We start from the raw sequence: 21559 nt of genomic DNA, 5'->3' as shown, positions 1-21559 counted from the left end.
TGCACACATCACACTTGCAGGCGTAGCTTACAATTATTGAGGATGCAAATGGGGCATTCGACTGTTCCAACAAATCCTAGCAGATAACGATATAGGTACGACAAGTATTACTCAAAATAAACAAAACACAAACAAAAAATAATAGTATAATAACTGTAGATTAATTGGTAAGAAATAATTATGAATTCAAATGTGCAAAAGCAATAAAAAAGCAATGCAATAAAGTAAAGCAATAAATTTCAATGCAAAAGTACAAAATGGGTAAATTAACCCGTTATGGTATGTTAAATAAAATATTGTTTTTATTTTATAGTTTCACTAACGTCCGCGTGGAATTTGATGAAACATTATATTATAATAATTTTAGAATTTTTCTGAAATAGCTACATAAATTACAAGATATAAATTATATCAGCTATAAGCTAGCCCTGTCAAAATCAGTCCAGCCCTTCCAGAGATTAGCCGGAACAAACAGACACAAAAATTGTAAAAAATGTTATTTTGGGATATGTACCGTATACACATTCATATGCATGTAGTAAAAAGCTGTTATTTTAATATTACAAACAGACACTTCAAGTGTTTATTCAGTGTTTATTCAACTTTATATATTTGTACAGATTTCTTTAGTCATGTTCGATAAAACAGTCAAATTCCCCATTGCTAGTTTAACTTTTTTTTTAAAATAGCTATCACTACTTATAAGTATGTAATAAAAAAAAATTATTATCTTATATTATATTAGGTATATAAATAATGTTGCTTTTAATATTTATGTTCAACTTTGTACAAAATCGATTATCGAGTTATTTATTCGTTTATGACTTCATCATTAGGCTCGCAAGTGTAAAATATTTAATAAAACGTATAGGACAATAATTTTATTAAAGTGTATCAAAATAAGTTTATCAATGTATTCGTTTTTTTTTTTATATCAGTAATTTGTATAAATCATTTCCACTTTAATTTTTATGACATAAGCACATAAATGTAAATAAACTATTTACTTCTAATTTAAAATATGTAATCCTTAAAATTAATTCTCACTTTTGTCATACCGTATTTATTCATTGTTAGAATTTTCGTTTATAATTATTTACATTGATTTTTTTTTAATATAATCCTTTATTTTACATCAAGTGTATTTAACTGTGTCAATAGAATAAAATAATGCTTTACGAATATATTTTTATGCGGCAACAAATAAACTATTGTGTAAAATAAAACAGTGACCGTCTATTTTTTCTAAAATACAAAGTCTGATCATAAATCCTTTTGTCATACATTAAAAAAAACAAACGTTTTGGCGGGAATGCTATTTGTTTTACGATTATTATTTTTTAATAACAAAAGTGTGTAGCATTAGTATATGTATTTATGTGTATATAGACGATTGACTTTAATTAACTTAGCTCCATCTTTTAATATATTCCATTAAATATCCTTTTTTAATTCTGACATGCTATGCGAAATCATATGCACCACATCGGCATGATATTAAACTATACATTTTAATCTAAATACTGTTATATTTATTTAGGTGTAGTAAATGTATACAAGACAAAATTTATAGAAATATAATGTTTTTATTTATTTTTATTGCTATATTTTCTCACTATTCTCACTTTCTGTCAATTCTGATTTATATATTATATTATCTATTAATATAATATTGATTTAGAATAAAATTTATGTTATATATAGTTCATATATTTGAAGTACTTAAGAATAAATAAAGTTGATTATGTCTATAAACTATATAGATTTTCTTCTATTTTCAATATACAGGGTGTCTCAAAAAAAATAGATAATCCTGAAACACCTTATAGTAAAGCTATTTGGAAATCAAAATAAAAAATATTTTTTTTTATTATATTATAATATTCTACATGGACTATACTAAGGAATATGCAGGAAATCGTATGAGTAGCTAGTGTAATTTTTTATAAAAGTTAATATCTGAACTTAAATTTTAATCATGATATTTGTTTTTTTCTTTATTTTTAATTTGGGTACTACCTAGATTTTTTTTATCTTTTTTTATTTTGTGTCCCCAATAGCTCTACTATGAGGTGTTTCAGGATTATCCGTTCTTTCTGGGACACCCTGTATAGACACGTTATTATTTGATTACTTTGTAGCATACAATAGTACAAAAAAAAACTATAAAAAACAGTTCTCATATATAAGTTTGTTGGGCTGATTTCTGTTATAAATTTCATTTCAGTTTTCTTTATTATTATTAACTATTAACTTCTTACGTCTTACGATTATTACAATAGTCACACAACACAAATATAAAAGTATCAAGATTAATAGCACGGCATCTCACTATTATATTATTGTTTGTCATTTACATAGAAGAGGAAATAGCATTATTATAAAATTTGAAAAATGCATTTTATTTTTAATATATTTTTGGTTCGTTTTACGTTGATCCCTACGCAGATTCAGTTTCCTCAGGAAAAGTATTTTTGATTTTTACGATAACCATTAGTTATATGCTACGATATATTAAAAACGTATACGTTCTAGTTACGGTAGGTGATCGCGAGATGGCGACACATCAGCCATACTTAAAAGTAATGTCTTTACTATTTTGTTTAACAGCAGACATGTGAAATACATCATCGAACGCTGCGCCTTAAAACAACACGTACTGTGAATGTTTTGAACGCACTTATATTAAATAGACGTACTTGAATGATTTAAATGTAAAGCGTCCTGTAAATGATCAAATTGTTTGTCAAATTATTTGACAGTATGCAGCTTTGTTTGACGCGTTTCTAAAACAGTCTACATGTTTGACGTGTTTGATGGAAATCTTGATTGACGGCGTGTTTGACAAACAAGTTTAAACGTGTATGAGGGTGTTTGTCAAACAAGATCTCAGTCGTTGCTCGACACGTTGCTCTTGTTGCGGCGAGAAGAAAATCAAATTTACGGGCAAGTTTTAACATTAACAAACTTGTTTGATCGTTTAAGCTATTATTTGATAAAAACATAAAGTTTGACAAACAAACTGGTGGTAGGACCTCTTGTGTGTCCGCGCGTGTAGGTACTACCGCCCTGCCTATTTCTGCCGTGAAGCAGTAATGCGTTTCGGTTTGAAGGGTGGGGCAGCCGTTGTAATTATACTGAGACCTTAGAACTTATATCTCAAGGTGGGTGGCGCATTTACGTTGTAGATGTCTATGGGCTCCAGTAACCACTTAACACCAGGTGGGCTGTGAGCGCGACTGCCGATCTAAGCAATAAAAATAAAATTTGATCGTTTACAGGGCGCTTCATGAAAGCTATTTGTAAATTTTGAAATATTACATCCACCGCGAATCACGCCGTTGGCCTTTGACACGTGTCATTTGTGTCATCTGTCAAATGGAACCCTTCACAGTTTGAAGAACCGACAAGAGAAGTGAGACCAGGCGGCCATGCAGACGTGGCAGGCTTCCCTGGTGGACCTGTGTTATATCTTCAGATTGTAGTGCAGATTGTTGTGTATTGTGTCCGAATGTTCTGGGGTTCGACTATGGGCGAGGAGTGAAGCCACTATCGATTCCTGTTCTTTGAGCCTCTTGACCAGCGGCTCCCAGGAACCGTAGTTCAAGTCCATCAGTTGTATGGATTTCTTTATGATCTTGTGGGCTTCGAGACACCATTCCCTGGAAATTGTGTACGTAGACTCAATCGTTGTGGAAGGTTGGCCGTTATTAATCAAAATGATTTTGTAATTATATAGGGTGTTGTTTTTTCTTTCATCATCACTACATAGTATAAAACAAAGTCGCTTTCTCTGTCCCTATATCCCTATGTATGCTTAAATCTTTAAAACTACGCAACGGATTTTGATGCGGTTTTTTTAATAGATAGAGTGATTGAAGAGGAAGCTTTATATGTATAAAAACATCCATTAAATAGTGGAGAAATACTGTTATTTTTGAGGTTTCTAATGTGATGTCGTCGATAATCAATAATAAAATTTCATGTTTCCGAAAAATTATTTACCTGTATTCAGGGCTCTGTGGTAAGTTGATGATTCTCTCTAGCATCACGTCCGATAGTTTTCTTAGTTCATGCGCTACCTTTAGTACAAGACAAATTATTTTTTATAACAATAGTGGATGTTATATTTATATTAATGTCGTCATGGCCTAAGGATAAGGGGCCCGGTAGTGCGATTGTATCAAACGATGCACCGGTGTTCGGATCCCGCAGGCGGGTACCAATTTTTCTAATAAAATACGTACTGAGCAAATGTTCACGATTGACTTCCTCGGCGAAGGAATGACATAGTGTAATGAAATATCAAAGGCGCAAAAATTTTAATATGCATAATTACTGATGTTACTGATGATATTCTTACGATACAGTACGAGTACCTACCACCATTCTACCTATTTTTACCGCAAAGCAGTAATGCGTTTCGGTTTAAATGGCGGGGTAGTGGTCGCGCTACAGAACTAAGATTAAGAGTTCATGTCTGAAAGTGGGTGACGGTATTTACGTTGTAGCTGTATATGGGCTGTGGTAACCGCTTAACACCAGGTGGACAGTGAGCTCGTCCACCAGTCTAAGCAACAAGAAAATTAGGTTAATACGATTTTTCTCAGTGACAAGATATTTTAGCATCCGACGCCATATTGAAAAATAAGCTTAGGCGTTAGGGTGAAGTGTGCTTAGACGCGGGATGCATTCCATTGCTGGTTCACTGAAAACATACAGCAATCTTGATTAATACAACACTTAACATCAAAACATCCGTGAGCTCTTAACCGACAGCTACATAAAATAATTGAGGCCGTCAGCGCAAAAGTGGCCTCAGCTTACCATAGTTATTATGGAGCAATGAGCTTTAAGTATCCATGAATTTGAATTTGAGTAGGTAAAAAAACAATACTCGCAAAAATAATGTTTACAAAGCCATCTGTTATCTATGGGTGAAACTATGGATAGGCCGGTTTTGCATCAAAATTTTATTATATTTTAAATAAATTGTAATATAAATAAGAACGTCAGTGCAAAAGTGACCTAACCCACAATTTTTCATATTCGCGCCTATATATTGCAATTTAAAACATAAATAAATTTTGATGCAAAACCGGCCTATCCATAGTTTCACACATAGATAACAGATGGCTTTGTAAATATTATTTTTGCGCGTATTGTTTTTGCCTACAAAGCAGTGTAAAAATAAATTCAAATCTCATTATCTTCATGCGAATTATGGTAAGCTTAAGACACTTTTGCGCTGACGGCCCCAATTATTAACATGATTATGAAATATAGTGGGTTAGGCCACTTTTGCGCTGACGGCCTCAATTGTGAATAAAAAGGAGCGTTCGTTTGTGATAAAACAGTACGTCCATAGATTGGGGATATAAAGACCGATGTCTTACCTCAACGCTAAACGATCCGAATTGGTATTCCAGACTCTGAATGTTTTGCTTGATCAGCTCGACGCTCCTGCTGAACTCGCCTGTAAACGGCCACATACGGTATACTAATATTATAAAGAGAAATAATTGTTTGTTTGTTTGTCTTGAATAGATTCCAAAACTACTGAACGGATTTGAAAATTTCTTTCACTTTTGGCAAGCTACACTATCCCTGGGTGATATAGGCTATACTCGAATTATATTTTCGAAAAATTAGGAATCCTTACTAATTTCCAATAATGTAACCCAAGGTGTAAAAAATTACCTAAAATATCGCGTGCGCTGCCATCCGAGCGAAGCCGGGGCGGGCCGCTAGTTATTTTAATAAAAGACAGTCGTCGTGGCCTAAAGGATAAGACGTCCGGTGCATTCGTATGTAGCGATGCACCGGTGTTCGAAACCCGCAGGCGGTTACTAATTTTTCTAATGAAATACGTACTTAACAAATGTACATGATCGACTTCCACGGTGAAGGAATAACATCGTGTAATAAAAAGTCAAACCCGCAAATTTTAATTTGCGTAATTACTGGTGGTAGGACTCTTGTGAGTCCGCGCGGGTAGGTACCACCGCCCTGGCTATTTCTGCCGTGAAGCAGTAATGCGTTTCGGTTTGAAAGGTGGGCCAGTCGTTGGAACTATACTTGAGACCTTAGAACTTATATCTCAAAGTGGGTGACGCATTTACGTCGTAGACGTCTATGGGCTCCAGTAACCACTTAACACCAGGTTACATCTGGTTACATTCTACGTCTATGCCTTCCAAACTAGATCTCTTTCTCTTAGGTTGATGACGTCATTATACGTCACAACGCATAGGCACCGACCCACCTTGTGACGTAGGACGTAAGTCTTATTATCTTTGTAATAAGATATCCTCTACTTTTTAGGCCGGATAACAAGAATGCCTAACTGGAGTAGTATAGTTGCATCCACATAGGCAGGGTTAGTGTACGTCTGCCCCAACACCAGTACGAGTAGAAGTAGGGGGTAAGAATAAGTAAGTATAAGTGGGGGTGAAAATAAGTAAGTATAAGTAGGGGGTAAAAATAATTAAGTATAAGTAAGAAGTAGGGGGTAAGAATAAGTAAATATAAGTAGGGAGAAGTAGGGGGGTAAAAATAATTAAGTATAAGTAAGGAGTAATAGGGAGGTAAGAATAAGTAACTATAAGCAGGGAGAAGTAGGGGGTTAGATAAGAATTAAAGAAAAACAATTTAGATGAGTTAAGTGCATGCAGTAGCACCAACAAGATCTGGTTGCGCTCGCATTCCCAGGAATGCAAGATTCTAATGTATTCATCAGACGATACGAACAGATTAGAATCTTTGTAGCGGTCCCCTTACCAGGCTCGTCCAGACCGGGGTCCTTCGATCGCAACGCGTCCTTAACAATCCTTACCGGAATCAGCGTATATTCTGGCGAGTCTATCGGCGGCAGCCCGCAGGGACGTGTGGTGTCGATGCCAAACTTGCTGTTTCATTTTGTAAGCCGCATGAGCCTTCTCGAAACGTTCCTCAACTGTGGCCGCCCGTTCAGCTGTTTGATAAACGTAATAATATTGTTTTTCTTCTTTTTTTCTTAGGTCTTTTTTTTCCTACCTAAGCTGAGAGCCTTGAGAGGCTATTTCAGCGTAACCTTAACTAGTAGGTGAGCTCACGGGGCTCAAACCTGACGACGTTGTTAACACGGACCCTAGCAAGAGCCGTGCTTCGCAGAATCTACCACCGGATCGGAAACGCGACCCACTGAGAAGATCCGGCGAGAAACTCAGTGGGCTGTGGGTATTTACCCTACCACCAGTGGTTGCGCTAATTTAGAACTGTAAATTTTTGGTTTCGAAAAATAGCAACATTTAATTTGGTTTTGCAAATCCTCTCCCATCCCTCTCCCGCACTTTACCTACGGACGCGTGCGAGCGAGATCGTGTGGCGACATCGACTCGAGAAGAAATGTAATGGCTGAACTACCGCGCGCGCGCTTCGTGTCTCTGTTGTAATGTATTCGTAAATAAGTGAAATTGTTGGTGTTTCTGATCGCGTAGCGGTACGAGCCTGCAGTAAGGACTACATAAGGTATTGTGCATCCTTCCTTTACCGCAGAACTGCCGCTTCTTATCGTTTCTTTCCGCAGTCTGTGGCCTTCATTTGCAACAACCAAACTAACTAATTCGTAGTTATCGCTTATTTTGCATCTGCAACCAATCTAAATACGATGTTTGGGAAGAGTCTTTTACCATAGGCTATATACCCTTGGCATAGCTAATTTCCATGAGCGACAGTGAATTCTAACCATAAAGTATACGGTATGAGCTTACAAGGGCATATATAAAGGAAGAAAAAAAAAAAATTACGTTAACTTTTAATTTATTTTGATATAACAATATTATATATTTTTTAAGCGTTAACATGAAATTACTGTTTCATATTTAGTATGATTGTGATTTGAAAGTAGATGAAAGAGAAAAAAAAGCGATTTTTGCCTTTATATTTTTCTTTTATTTTATTTATCAACATATCAATGTTAAATGTAAATGTTAATCTGGATCTGTGTGCATGGTTCATTTTGTTATTATTATTATTATTTAATATTACTATAAAAAGAGACACAAGTATCCATCTGTAAGATTTAGCTTGAGAGTGAATAAGATAGAACATTTGGGGAGATTATGTTTTTATAGCGTGTGAATAGCACAGATTATTTGTTTCGTTACACATTAAACCATCCCGCTACATCGTTACCTTGATCCATCAAGTCTTCAGCTTTTTCTATAGTGGACAACGCTCGGTCTATTTGCAGTTCAGCGTGGCATTGCTGACACAGGGCTCTCTTCCCGCACCACAGGACCGGCCCTTTGCACGTCTGACAAGCGTACGCGGTGAACAAAGACTGGAATAAAATGAAATGAAAAAGGTATTAGGGCGACGGGTTCGACGAGAACGATGACCGGTGCTTGAGGAACCTAGAAGCACCGTTAGTGGATCAGGAGGATCCCAAATGACGTGTTTGGGGCGACGTCGACTGCTTTCCATTTTGTCCGCAGGATCGAGAATGTAGTAACCGGCGGCCACGATGAGGGGGTTCTCGTGTCGTGCCGCTTTATCGAAATGGTGGTACCTACCCATGCAGGCTTCTAACGCGCCCTACCACCAGAAGAGAGTGCACCAAAGATTACCACTTACCACAAAATCCTTCCGGTCAGTATCGAGGCAAGCGGTGCACATACAGTTGAACATGTACTGAGCTCTGAGTTGCGCTCGTCTCTGGGCGGTAGTCTCTCTGGAACGATGAGGTCCGTAGCAGTTGAAGACTTCCGTGGCCACAGGCATCTCTCGCGAACAACGAACTATCAGACGACTGTTGTAGAAACTGGAAACATTAATTTGTGTGTGTAATGCGTTTCAGTTTGAAGGGTGGGGCAGCCGTTGTAATTATACTGAGAACTTAGAACTTATAACTCAAGGGGGGTGCCGCATTTACGGTTGTAGATGTCTATGGGCTCCAGTAACCACTTAACAACAGGTGGGCTGTGAGCTCGTCCACCCATCTAAGCAATAAAAAAATAAAAATAAAGTTTTATTCAAAAACCCACGATTTTTTATACTTATTGATTTCCCTTACATTACTTTATACTGAAAACTGCGGGTAGGATGTTAGTAGTGGAAAAATATGTCTACCCTCTTCCTAGATCGCTTTTGAGTGTTATTAACCGCAGAGTTTTAGCAGCGAAATTTTAAAACGACTCACGTATTTACAATGTTCGGGTCACACGAGTGATTCATCATGGCGGCCGACGGATAAATGGCGGTAGCGCGACGCACCTCTCGCTCAGATATCGTCCTCCCGGCTGTAATATTTACATTGATACTTAATCAAATTTTTTTTTTTACTTTTCAAATCATAGTTTTTACACAGGATATCGCTGGATGCGGTAACTCAGGATCTGTGATACGGCGGACCTTCAGGGAGGCCTGGGACCAGCTTTGGATCTCTGCGGCCAGATAACGACGCTAACACGAACTCGTGTGTTGTTTTTAATTTTTTTCATAGTAGTTTTACTTTGCGGCGATTATGATTGTTGGATACTAAACAGGAGCATAAGTACATGAGTGCTGCCATCTACTTTGAAAGAAAGACTCAAATTTTTTGTTTATCAAACTGGTTGTTCCAAATTTCAAAAGGTAACAATAACCGAAAAGACACAAAGATCTGTTAACATAAATATCCTAAAACCAGTAAAAACCGCGAATCTTTTTGTGCCCTTTTAAGAACCCACGAGAAAATTTAGAGTGGTGCTATTCTAGATCTTTCTATAATATAAAAATAAATCTAACCTTTCGCATCGTCCTCTTCGATAGTCGCCAGACTCAAAGCCGCGTGTCCATTGCAGACCAGCTGCCCCAGGCTACGCAGTAACAGCGAAGCGGAGAACAGACGCAGCTGCGACTTGTTTAGCGTATACGGAATTTTATCGGGCAAATCATCGAAGAACGTCGTGAAATTCTCCAAGTAGAGAGTCAGCATTGTTGCGGTCTTGAAACACGAAACCAGAAGAGGGTATTACGTGCTGGTAGTGGTTAAGGAGAACCAGGGAAGACAGAAAAGGCAGATTAAAGATTGCGAATCATCAACTACGGTTTATTTTTATATAATAGACTAGCAACCCGCCCTCGCTTCGCTTCGGAAACTGTAATTTATTATTGATTTCTCCACTATTTAATGGATTTTATTATACATATAAACCTTCCTCTTCAAACACTCTATCTATTAAAAAAAAACAGCAACAAAATCCGTTGCGTCGTTTTAAAAATTTAAGCATATATAGGGATATAGGGACAGAGAAAGCGACTTTGTTTTATACTATGTAGTAATACGCGTAATAATGGCGACAGGTCTCTGTAACAGCATGCGATCGTAGAATGCCCCTTCAGCTCAAGGGGAAAATTAACAAAACGATCATTAGACCTGTCGTGCTGTATGGTTCTGAATGTTGGGCGACAAAAGTAAAGCATGAAAGAGGAGTACACGCGGCAGAGATGCGAATGTTGATATGGATGTTTGGAGTGACAAGAATGAACAAGATTAAGAATGAGTATATCAGAGGAAATGTGAAAGTAGCCCCGCTAACACAAATTAAAGAGCGGATATTTAGCGTGGTTTGGACATGTGATGCGTAGAGAGAAGATGCATGTGACTAGGAGATGTATGGAAATGGTAGTGCAAGGTAGAGGGGGAAGAAGTCGACCCAAGAACACATGGATGGAGTGTGTGAATGACGATATAAGAGAGAGAGAGAGAAGTGAGTGTTGAGATGACGGCTGATAGAAGAGAATGCAATAAAAAAAAATCGCTGTGATAAAAAAAGAAGAAGATACACGTAATGCTTCTATAGATATACTCACGAGTGCATATTGTATGTAATCGGTGCTGTTCATTTTATCAAAATTCGTGACCAAATTGAACATCCTGTAGAAGGGGGGCGTGTCCCGTGCGTATATCTGAACATTGTCGATGTTTGCGTAGCCATTGAAGAGATCGGATGCTGAAGTCGGTGTACGTTCCCCCGGTGGCAGCTGGGGGAAACCGGCGCTGACCGATACTAAGAGTACCCTGACGATAAAACCGAAACTTGAAATCTCTAAGGTCTAAGACAAATATATGTGGTATCGTGTAATAAAAATCAAACCCGTAAAATTTTAATTTGCGTAATTACTGGTGGTAGGGACCTCTCGTGAGTCCGCGCGGGTAGGTACCACCGCCCTGCCTATTTCTGCCGTGAAGCAGTAATGCGTTTCGGTTTGAAGGGTGGGGTAGCCGTTGTAACTATACTGAGACCTTAGAACTTATATCTCAAGATGTGTGGCGCATTTGCGTTGTAGATGTCTATGGGTTCCAGTAACCACTTAACACCAGGTGGGCTGTGAGCCCATCCCCATTTTTTTTTATTTATTGCTTAGATGGGTGGACCAGCTCACAGCCCACCTGGTGTTAAGTGGTTACTGGATCCCATGGACATCTACAACGTGAATGCGCCACCCACCTTGAGATATCAATTCTAAGGTCTCAAGTATAGTTACAACGACTACCCTGCCCTTCAAACCGAAGCACATTACTGCTTCCCGGCAGAAATAGGCAGGGTGGTGGTACCTACCCGTGTGGACTCTCAAGATATCCTACCTACCACCAGTAAATATACTACATACTAATACATATACTATATACTAATATATTCATATTATAACTATTATATAAGTTAATTATTTACCTTAGAGCTAAATGCGCTATCCCTATAGTAGGGAACAAATCAAACTGGGCTCCGGGGCATTCCCAGCGATGGAACGTGTGCAAAGCACGCTCTCTACAAGTTTCACTGCAGTAGCAGCTTCGAGAACATACACTGCAACTAAAGACATAGATTATAAAAGTTTTAGGGAGGCATTAAAATAAATAAAAACTGGTATTTTGCATATAAAGTGTTTATTGTTAAAAATTAAATGCGAGTCACCTATAAATATTTAGTTGGTTCTGGCAATCTTGGATTCTAATTTGTGAGGGTTTTCCAATACCGCTGAACAATAAGACTTGGTTGGTTGTTTGGATCGTTAATTACCCTGGTCTCCTAAGTTGTTTGGAAACAAGGAGAGACTAAAGAAAAAGAGTTATATATTGTACAGTTAATTGTATTTTGTACAGTTCAAGTATAAGCTACATTCTACATGACAATAGATTAAGAAAAATCAGACATTTTAGTTCTTTCCTTTTTTATTGACATTGTAGTCAAGCACACATACGACTATGGATATCAGTGCTTTTTTTATTGCCCTAACAGGCAGACGAGCATACGGCCCAGCTGATTGTAAGTGGTTACTGTCGCTCATGGACATCAGCAACGCCAGGGGCACAGCCAAATCGCTGCCTACCGCTATATTTGTATCAGCCAGTATTATTGTCAATTTTACAAAGCAAATTGAATGAATATGAACACACTAGATACAAAACTATATAATTGACAATAGTCAATAAACGTCAGGTGAGATGTGGAGCTGCATTTAATTGTGAGAGTACCTGCCTACTCTCTACATCAGCATACCAGAGGCAGAGCCGTGCTACTGCCTACTGCTAGTGGTGCAGACTTTACTCATATCTAGAACCATTGCTTTCGTTGCTCACACAATTCTAGATAGCTTGGGTAACGTATACGGCATTTGGCTCTTGTTTGTTTTGGAGAGCTTGAGTATGTCATGTCAAATGATGTAGAGCAGAAAACAGTGTGTTTAGTGACAGTTTTTTAACGTTCTCGATCGCGTAAAAGTTAACTCAAATTTGCATGGAGTTGGAACAGCGCCCTTAGCGGCAAATGAAGGAGAGCACTAAAGACACAGAGCAGCATAGGTTCTGTCCTGGGTGAGGCTAGGACGTTCGGGCGAAATTGCAAGAGGTTCGTTTAGTGGATGAATTCTGCAGTCCCACTTACCTCAGGCCGAAATCTCATGAGTAAGCACAACCCTAGCCCCAAAATAAAAGCACTAACAAATACTCACGGAACAGTATTGATGTCAGTTCGACAGCATGTTTCGCAGACTAAGCGCCCTCCTTCATTCGGCAACGTGACACAAGCGTACGGCTCCTCTGAGAATATGACATCACCTCGTTTTGTCGCTTTCTTGGTTACGACGTGTCGACCAGCTGCTTTGCTGCGTCTGAAAGAAGAGAAATAAAGACAAATAAAAATTGCCTTAAAAAGTGACAAATACATTATATGTACTGGTGGTAGGACCTCTTGTGAGTCCGCACGGGTAGGTACCGCCGCCCCGCCTATTTCTGCCGTGAAGCAGTAATGCGTTTCAGTTTGAAGGGTGGGGCAGCCGTTGTAACTATACTGAGACCTTAGAACTTATATCTCAAGATGTGTGGCGCATTTGCGTTGTAGATGTCTATGGGTTCCAGTAACCACTTAACATCAGGTGGGCTGTGAGCCCATCCACACATCTAGGCAATAAATAAAAAAATGTAAACACACAGATTGATTAAGGCATTATCATGTGGCACGGTGCGTGGGGTGAAAAGTAATGATTTTCTTTTTTATCTCTTTAGAATTCTAATTCTGCAAGTCTAACAGACTTTGTAAAGAATATGTATACATTTCTACAACTGAAGAGTGTGTAGTTTATAGCCTTCTTGAATTTCCAACTTAAAGCATGAAATTCTTATGCTTTCAATCAGATATACTATAGAACCTACTTCAATTGTAAAGCGTTGGAGGCAGAAACAAACTCCTCGTTCTCTCCCATGTAGAAATCAGGTATCTCATCTTCTTCAGAACGGTCAACATCTTTCACAACCTCCAGTTTCTTTTCCAAATCACAAAGATGGCGATCAAACTCACCTGAATCATATCAATGACAAATTTGCAGATATAAGGTCAATAAGTTAGAATAATAATCCTTAACCTTAAAAATCATCAGCCAATAATGTTATCAAATTTCTATTCTTAATTTATATAGAGTTTATCCTATATTTTTGGTCAAATTTATTTAGCAATTCTATTACTAAATTTTTTATACTGAAGTCAAGATATACTCCAATGTTATAGGTATCTAACTAAATAACAATACAGACTCAACAAATGGTTTGTTGTATTTAAATATTCCTATTTAAATTATCATTTAATCCATACTGTTTTGGGTTACAATAAAATGGTGTACTTGAAGGTAGAAAAGCAAATATATTAACAAGATGTTAAGTTCAATGTTAAAATGCAGATATCTCAGTCCATATGTCTTCAACAATTACTTTGAAATCTAATATTAAATTCAATTGTTTTGAGTATTATTTTTTTATTCCATATCCTTAATTCCCCCATAAAAAAAAAAATATTAAAATATATTATGTGTTCCGTTTGACGTCCGAAGTCCATTATGAGAGTACATCGTATGATTTCCACTGCAGGTCGCTAAATTTGACTACTTCCGTTTCCTAAGTCCCATCTACAGCGCCCTCTATAACGTCTGGAACCGAACCAACAAGCAAAGACAAGCCGCCATATTTGTCATTGTTGCGTCGTTTTTTCCCACGTGCAGTCGTTAATATTTTAAGAAGTTAGTAATTTAAAATGTTATAAGCAACTTTCGAGATTTGAAGTAGAAAGTTTGTTTCAAACAAGTGTTATGATTATCTTCCGTTTCGTGAAACCTCCAAGGCTCTACAATGAGTGACGAGGTTATCGCGCCTTTCAAAGTAAAATTTAAGTGAGGATAGTTCTTCGATTTCTTCGGATATTTTTTCGGGTTCGTCGGAAAATAAAGACTAGGGACCAGCAAGAAAACTTCGAAAAAGTGACTGATCGCGAGATCTGAATAAAAGGTTTGACTTACTGTCGCAATAATGGGTGAGTCATGTGAATAATATTTTAACTTCGAATCATGCTATTGCTGGTCGTGCACCAGTGGTCCCGCCTTTACACTTACAAATACCAACATCTTATAATAATAATGTCTGATCTGGTTTCAACTTCCAATCGAAATTAGACAACGACGAATAGTTTTTACGTCTGCCACCAGACCGTCCGTTACCAGAAGCGGGTAAGTTTTGAAATTTGAGCATTTCTATAAAAGAATCAGATATGCAAAGATTTGACTAGCCGACTTGCCGAACGCGGTGCAGTATTCGGAGGTTCAAAAAAAAAAAAAAAAAGTTTTCCTGCGTTATCTAATGCTCTTTTGGCACAGAACGAATGCGTTATGCTGCCATACAAAACCTTGCCGACGGGTCAAATTCAGAGAATGTTCAGCTTAATACTTCCGCCATTTACGAAAAGTTGAAACCGCTATTCGGTAACGATTTCGCCTATAAAAGTTTCTAACGATATCCTTCAAATAAATTTCGTTAAGCGAGCCGAGGTTATACGATAGCGTCGTAGATACCTCATAAAGAAATTAAAGGATAGATATATCAGGGAAGATATAGAGAAAATATCTTCTTCTTGTGATTATGTTTAACCCCAACTTATTATTGGCATATATACAGAAAATTGGTAGTATTGATAAATTACAAAAGCGGCACCGTCTGCTACTCGCATCCGGCCCGCATCGCCGGAACCCTCGGCTTGTACTGCCAATGCAAAGCCATGTCGAGGTAGGCCACATTCCAATACATCTAAAGAGGCCGAAAACAGATATTCTGAGCGATGCTATCCAAATAATTCCTCAGTAAGAAAACGGGGGGAGGGGGGAACAAGTACAAAGTGGAACGAAAATCAGGAAATAAAAATAAATTACTCAACAGCATTTTCAGGCGGATGTCTAAGACTATATCGAAACACCTGGACTCGATCCACCAAACATTTCCTCTTTTCATACTTCCCAAGACCAATAAAAAATCGAACAATTTTCAACCCCAAGGCATTGAACAAGTACATGAAACAGTCTTTTTCACCTTTTCCACCATCGAGTTCCTAAGTTTTATAACAGATTGGAATGTCAAACTGGATTTGAGCCAGGCCTATTATCATCTATCAATGACGTTTATCGGGATCAGTTATCAGGGTCGTCTACTTAAGATGATATGTCTGCCATTCGGCTTAGCTGCACCACCGCGGATTTTTGCTTCAGTGACAAACTAAATAGCCGAAATACTTCGCCAGAAGGGTCTGCGACTAGTGGTTATCTGCTTGTACACCAGGGCAGAAAACCTCCCGTCATCGGAGCAAAGCTTATCCATATTATCTGGAACCGCTGCGTTCATTGACAGTGCGTTTCCAGAGGTCTTTTTTGCCACGTACCATCTGGCTATGGAATGAGCTCCCTCCACGGTGTTTCCCGAGCGCTATGACATGTCCTTCTTCAAACGAGGCTTGTGGAGAGAATTAAGCAGTAGGCAGCGGCTTGGCTCTGCCCCTGGCGTTGCTGAAGTCCATCGGCGACTGTAACTATTCACCTTCAGGTGGGGGCCGTATGCTCGTCTGCCTACAAGGGCAAAAGACTTGTTGAAATCTCAAGTAACTATACTAAGACCTTAGAACTCATATCTCAAGGTGGGTGGCGGCATTTACGCTGTAGATGTCTATGGCCTCCAGTAACCACTTAACACCAGGTAAGCTGTAAACTCGTCCACCCATCTAAGCAACCGGTTATAACACTGACGAGCTTGATAGACTTTCTGGGAATCGTATGGGACACCAAATCCAAGACAAAGTCCCTGCCCAAGAATTTGCTCGTGCGATTTACTGCCGGCGGTTGGAACCTAAAGCAGGCGCAAAGCCTCTTAGGATATCTCAACTTTGCGACTTTCATCACCCACCGGGGAAAGTTGCTTTGCCGAGTCCTTGCAGTACCATAGCAACAAGCTCAGGAGGTATCCACATTTACCAAAGCAGTATTCGGACGAGGTACGTACAGAGCTGGATTGGTGGTTAGAGAAAGTCAGTCAGAGCACACCAATTCATCCACAGAGAATGGCCACGAACCACGTCATCACCGACGCGTCGGACATTCAGTGGGGAGCCCTTGTAAACAACAGAACAGAATTTTCCTACATAAAGAACGAGGAAGGAACCCGGTTACGATAATTGCTAGATCTGACTGGAAAATTGCTTAACTTAATAGACCACCTCAAAGTTGTACTTCTCCCTCACCACCTACCGGGACTGTACAACACTGAAGCCGATCACCTCTTACGCAATCGCGGCGGCTTGGAGTGGTATCTCACAGAAAAAGCAACTACTAGGCTATTCAGCCTGTGGGGAACTTGTTCGCGTCTCGGACCGCTCATGGATAAAAAACTATGTTGACCTCTTGTGAGTCCGCGCGAGTAGGTATTTTGCCTTGAAGCAGTGGTGCGTCTCTGTTTGAAGGGTGGGGCAGCCGTTGTAACTATACTTGAGACCTTAGATCTTATATCTCAAGGTGGGTGGCGCATTTACGTTCTAGACGTCTATGGGCTCCAGTGACCACTTAATACCAGGTGAGCTGTGAGCTCGTCCACCCATCAAAGCAAAACTCGAACGCCTGCCTCTACAACGCGTTCAGCAGATCTTGGCATTACTGACTAGCATGGCCGTTTCCGCCGCTCAGTCTGATATCCAGAGTGCTGGACCACCTCAACTCGACCTCAGGTCGGTACATACTAGTGGTACCCAAGTGTAAGAAGCCCCTGTAGAGGCAAGACCTGAAATCACCTGCCCGCAAGCGACTCAAGAAGCTCAGAGATCTGAACATCAGTCTGGTGGACACTGACAATGCTACCGCCAGGCTGTCAGCAATCTACACCTGGAAGCTTGGCTCATTTTGGGTGGGACACGCTGACAGGGACATGGACATCGGCAGGAGAGAAACTTACTATTATCGTGCTGGAGAGAGTCTACGATAAGAACATACGCCCCTATTTGGAATAAGGGATAAGGTTTTGTCAAGAAAATGTATTAATTCTTGTGTACCCGAATTAGAAAATGTAGCTAGATTTCTCTGTTATCTGTATTTATCTCATGGTCTCTCCTACCGGACCGTTCTAGTTTATAAGTCTGTTATACAGCGTCCGTTTGTGAAACTCTATCGGATATAAAAAATAGCTTCGAGCCCGACAGTGAAACATACTGAAATCTATTTCCTTGACAAAGCCTGCACCTTCTAAATTACTGATATTTGGGTCGAAAACTAATTGATCTTCACACCAACAGTCCAGTTGGACATTCGTGGCTGCTCCTGACCAATTGATCATCGATGCAGTATACTGGCTACGCAATCTAGTGAATATGACACAGCAAACCAGTGGGAATATTAGTAATCTATTCTTAGCAACTAAAGGCTCCACTAAGCCAGCTACTGCAGCGAGGATTAGTAGTTGGGTAAAAAGTCTTTTAGGAGACTCAGGTATTCAGGCCTCAGTTGGAAGCTGTAGAGCGGTGGTGAAAACTTTAAACTGGGTAGGAAATTACCAAATTAATGATATTTCAGCTAAAGATAACTGACAACATGAGCATACTTTTAGAAAGTTCTATCAAAAACTTATTATTAATGCATCAAACACTGATATAAATTCTGAGAAATCTTTCTCAGTATTTTCGTCCTAAATCTTATTAGGTCGATTTGAATTAAGTGGGTAATATTATACGGTTACCTTCAATTAATTTAAATTACGAGCTTAATTTAAGCTTTGCTTAATTAAACACAATAAGTCACATTGTTGCTTTTCAAATAAATATTATTTTATTTCAAATACAAGCCACCAGGAGATAACAAACAGTCTCTCATAATGGACTTCGGACGTCAAACGGAACACATAATATAGAAATTTTACCTTCCAATAAAATTTGTATTATGTTTCCTAAGACGTCCGAAGTCCAGATAATGTCTTCCTGGGGCTACATCCATCATTATGAGCCGAACAATGACAAATATGGCGGCTTGTCTTTGCTTGTTGGTTCGGTTCCAGACGTTATAGAGGGCGCTGTAGATGGGACTTAGGAAACGGAAGTAGTCAAATTTAGCGACCTGCAGTGGAAATCATACGATGTACTCTCATAATGGACTTCGGACGTCTTAGGAAACATAATACAAATTTTATTGGAAGGTAAAATTTCTATATTTCACACATCACAGTGGAGTATCACAATTTATTACTTATGGGTGGTTTTTTGACAGAGGGGTATTTTTTTAAGCCCCTCACATTCTTACAAATTTTTAGTGATGGCTAGAATAGAAAAAACTATTCAAAACATTATTCATTACACACCTTTGTGGGACATGGAGAGTTTTAGTGTAGCTGCATGTTGTTTTGCTTCAATCAATGCTTCTCGTGCAGCAACTGTTCTGCACAACTCTATAAGACAATCAGCTCTTCGGAGCAGGAGCTTGTGACGTAACTCTGATGGGTAGCCATTGGATATCGCCAGTTTAATGTCTGACAAGCAGTCCTGATGACAATGTATATAGTATACAGTAAATTTTTGATAAAAATAGGTACCTATTGTAGCAATTTTGCAATATTTATTCGCAAGAGCATCAAAACTAAAGTCGCATAGCAATAAACGTTTTTGATAAAAACGAGTCGAATTTTTGATGTTTTTGGAACAGCAGAGTGCAATATTACAGCTTTGACAGCGAGACAATACAATTACCTCATTTCGCTTCAACCGCAACAGTGCAGCTGATCTGTTAGCAAGTGCAAGAGGATACATTGGGCCTGTTTGGTTGGCATATGTGACACTTTTCGAATAGTAACTGTAACTTGCTTCAATATTGTTAGATCGGAACTTGTCATTTCCTTTTTGTCTCCATAGTAATGCTATTTCATCACATTTTGTAGCTGTGTCAGATTCACTTCTTTTTTTTGCATATGTCGCTTTCATTTGGTTTAACCATTGAAGGAGAATTTGCCTGAAAATAAAACATTTGTATGCCATAAATCAGTAATACTTGCAACATAAGTAATTTAATTTTACTGAGGCTTCAAAATTTAATTTTACAGATTATGTTTAAGGCTCTCTGGTTAGTAACCTATTATGAAATACATTAAAATTGGTCATACTAAAAGAAGAAATTTGAGCTACTTCTAAATTCTCAACATAGTAGTGGCTCATTTTTATTAGTGTTATATTTTCATTATGGAAATGATTTATGAGTATATGTTAAGTAGGTATTTCATTAAAATAATATTTTACAAGTACAGATGCATCTTTCAATATGAATGCACCAGGCATCTTATTCTTTAGCTTACGACGTTGACTTATCAATAATGGGTACATCAAATCAAATATGATGAAGGTGGTAGATTTAAGCTGTTTGATGGTACTTCAAGACTCCCCATTACATCCTCTATCAGAAGAGACAATAAGCTTATTTAGTTATTATTCTATCATAATTTTTAACTTAATTTAACTTCAATTTGTGCGGTATTTAATTATTACCGATGTTAACCAAAAAATAAGCAAATTAAATGCTGTCGGAGGTTATATATAAATTATCCACACGCATTCAATCCACAAACATAAGCTCACCGAATTCCCTCGTTTTTGTAAAAATAGTTCATTGTATCTATTTCCGAATCGCCAGTCCTGTCTATTTTTTTTTCCTCCGAAGAAATAAGTAAGAGCAGTATTTCCCATTGTTTCGAACAATTTTCGGGTAGACTAAGACTACTCATATTGCTATGTTTACTACTCAGGCACTCGTTTTTATACTATTTATCTTCTTACATACAAACAATTACTTGAAAATTTTATTTTTGAAATTATAAAACAAACATAATAAAATACATAAAAGAATGAAGAATGACAACATGAATGAATGATGAATTCAGATGAATGCAATGAATGAACAATTGCGATTATAGATAATACACATCACACTTAATATATTATTATTAGAATTGCGATGTAGGCCTGATAGATATAATTCTAAATGATTAATATTAATTATTATAAAATTTTGGTCAGATTATATTAAATTGACATTTAATTTTTTATCAGCTGTAGAATTTTATTTGGATTCGTCTATTCAGGCAAAGAGGCAAAGTGTTTTTAGCCAAGGTCAAAGCTCTGCTGTTGTAAGAAAAGTAAATTGGAACATAGTTCAACGAAATAGAATATAGATTTATAGAAATAACCTCTTTTAAAATGGTAGGAATTTATTAAAATCTCACAGGGTTTTGCAGAAGAACCCTAGAAACCAAGTCCGCAATTTGGTTACATAGATTAGCATATATATTATAGTTATTAAGTTTTCTTAATAACGCATTTAAACATTAAAAAGCCCTAAATTGACAATTAAGAAAAACTAACACTACTTGACACCTTGCAACCCCGCCAAAAAGCTTAAAATTGAATTAAATTTTATCAACGAGTTTTGTTCCATTCATTCATTATTATCTACATATTAATACGCGAAGCTTAAGCTTTGTACCCCTTTTTACGAAAATTGCGCTTACGGAGGAGCATGAAATTTCCCACACTTATAGAGAATATAGAGTAGGAGTGTAGAATGTTAATATTTTCTTGAATTATGCATAAAAATACATTAAATCAATTAAAAAAAACATTACACACAATACCGTGTATTTGACACACACACGCATGGATAATATTTAGTTATTGTCAAACTTTTCTTATTGTTTAAAGTTTGTGCTCAAATT

The 21559-nt window shown here is 37.8% G+C and overlaps 1 protein-coding gene across 1 annotated transcript; it reads right to left on the bottom strand.

Moving 5' to 3' along the window:
- Positions 1–2399: 2399 nt before the first annotated feature.
- Positions 2400–20699, bottom strand: LOC114246470 (SET and MYND domain containing, class 4, member 1). The gene is made up of 15 exons (XM_028179005.2): positions 20427–20699; positions 19548–19806; positions 19163–19343; positions 13676–13820; positions 12976–13134; positions 11700–11837; positions 10837–11044; positions 9769–9967; positions 9182–9281; positions 8617–8803; positions 8176–8323; positions 6836–6973; positions 5397–5476; positions 4006–4082; positions 2400–3662 (listed from the first exon to the last, which is right to left on the bottom strand). Exons 1-15 carry the CDS (start codon positions 20570–20572, stop codon positions 3467–3469), a joined length of 2361 nt encoding a protein of 786 aa, XP_028034806.2. The 5' UTR covers positions 20573–20699; the 3' UTR covers positions 2400–3466.
- Positions 20700–21559: the final 860 nt, after the last annotated feature.

This window comes from Bombyx mandarina, chromosome 01 (genome assembly GCF_030267445.1).
Source record: "Bombyx mandarina strain Sakado chromosome 01, ASM3026744v2".
Classification (NCBI taxonomy): Eukaryota; Metazoa; Arthropoda; class Insecta; order Lepidoptera; family Bombycidae; genus Bombyx; species Bombyx mandarina.
Note: the sequence above shows the minus strand (reverse complement) of the source record. Positions and strands in the feature narration are given on the sequence as shown.

Excerpts from the sequence above, each read along its gene's own strand:
- LOC114246470 (XM_028179005.2), bottom strand. The coding sequence starts at position 20,572 with ATGAGTAGTCTTAGTCTACCCGAAAATTGTTCGAAACAATGGGAAATA. Across the intron at positions 13,821-19,162 it reads ACTCTCCATGTCCCACAAAG|GTGAGTTTGATCGCCATCTT; the intron begins GTGTGTAATGAA and ends GATATGATTCAG. Across the intron at positions 5,477-6,835 it reads CAGAATATACGCTGATTCCG|GCGAGTTCAGCAGGAGCGTC; the intron begins GTAAGGATTGTT and ends GGCCGTTTACAG.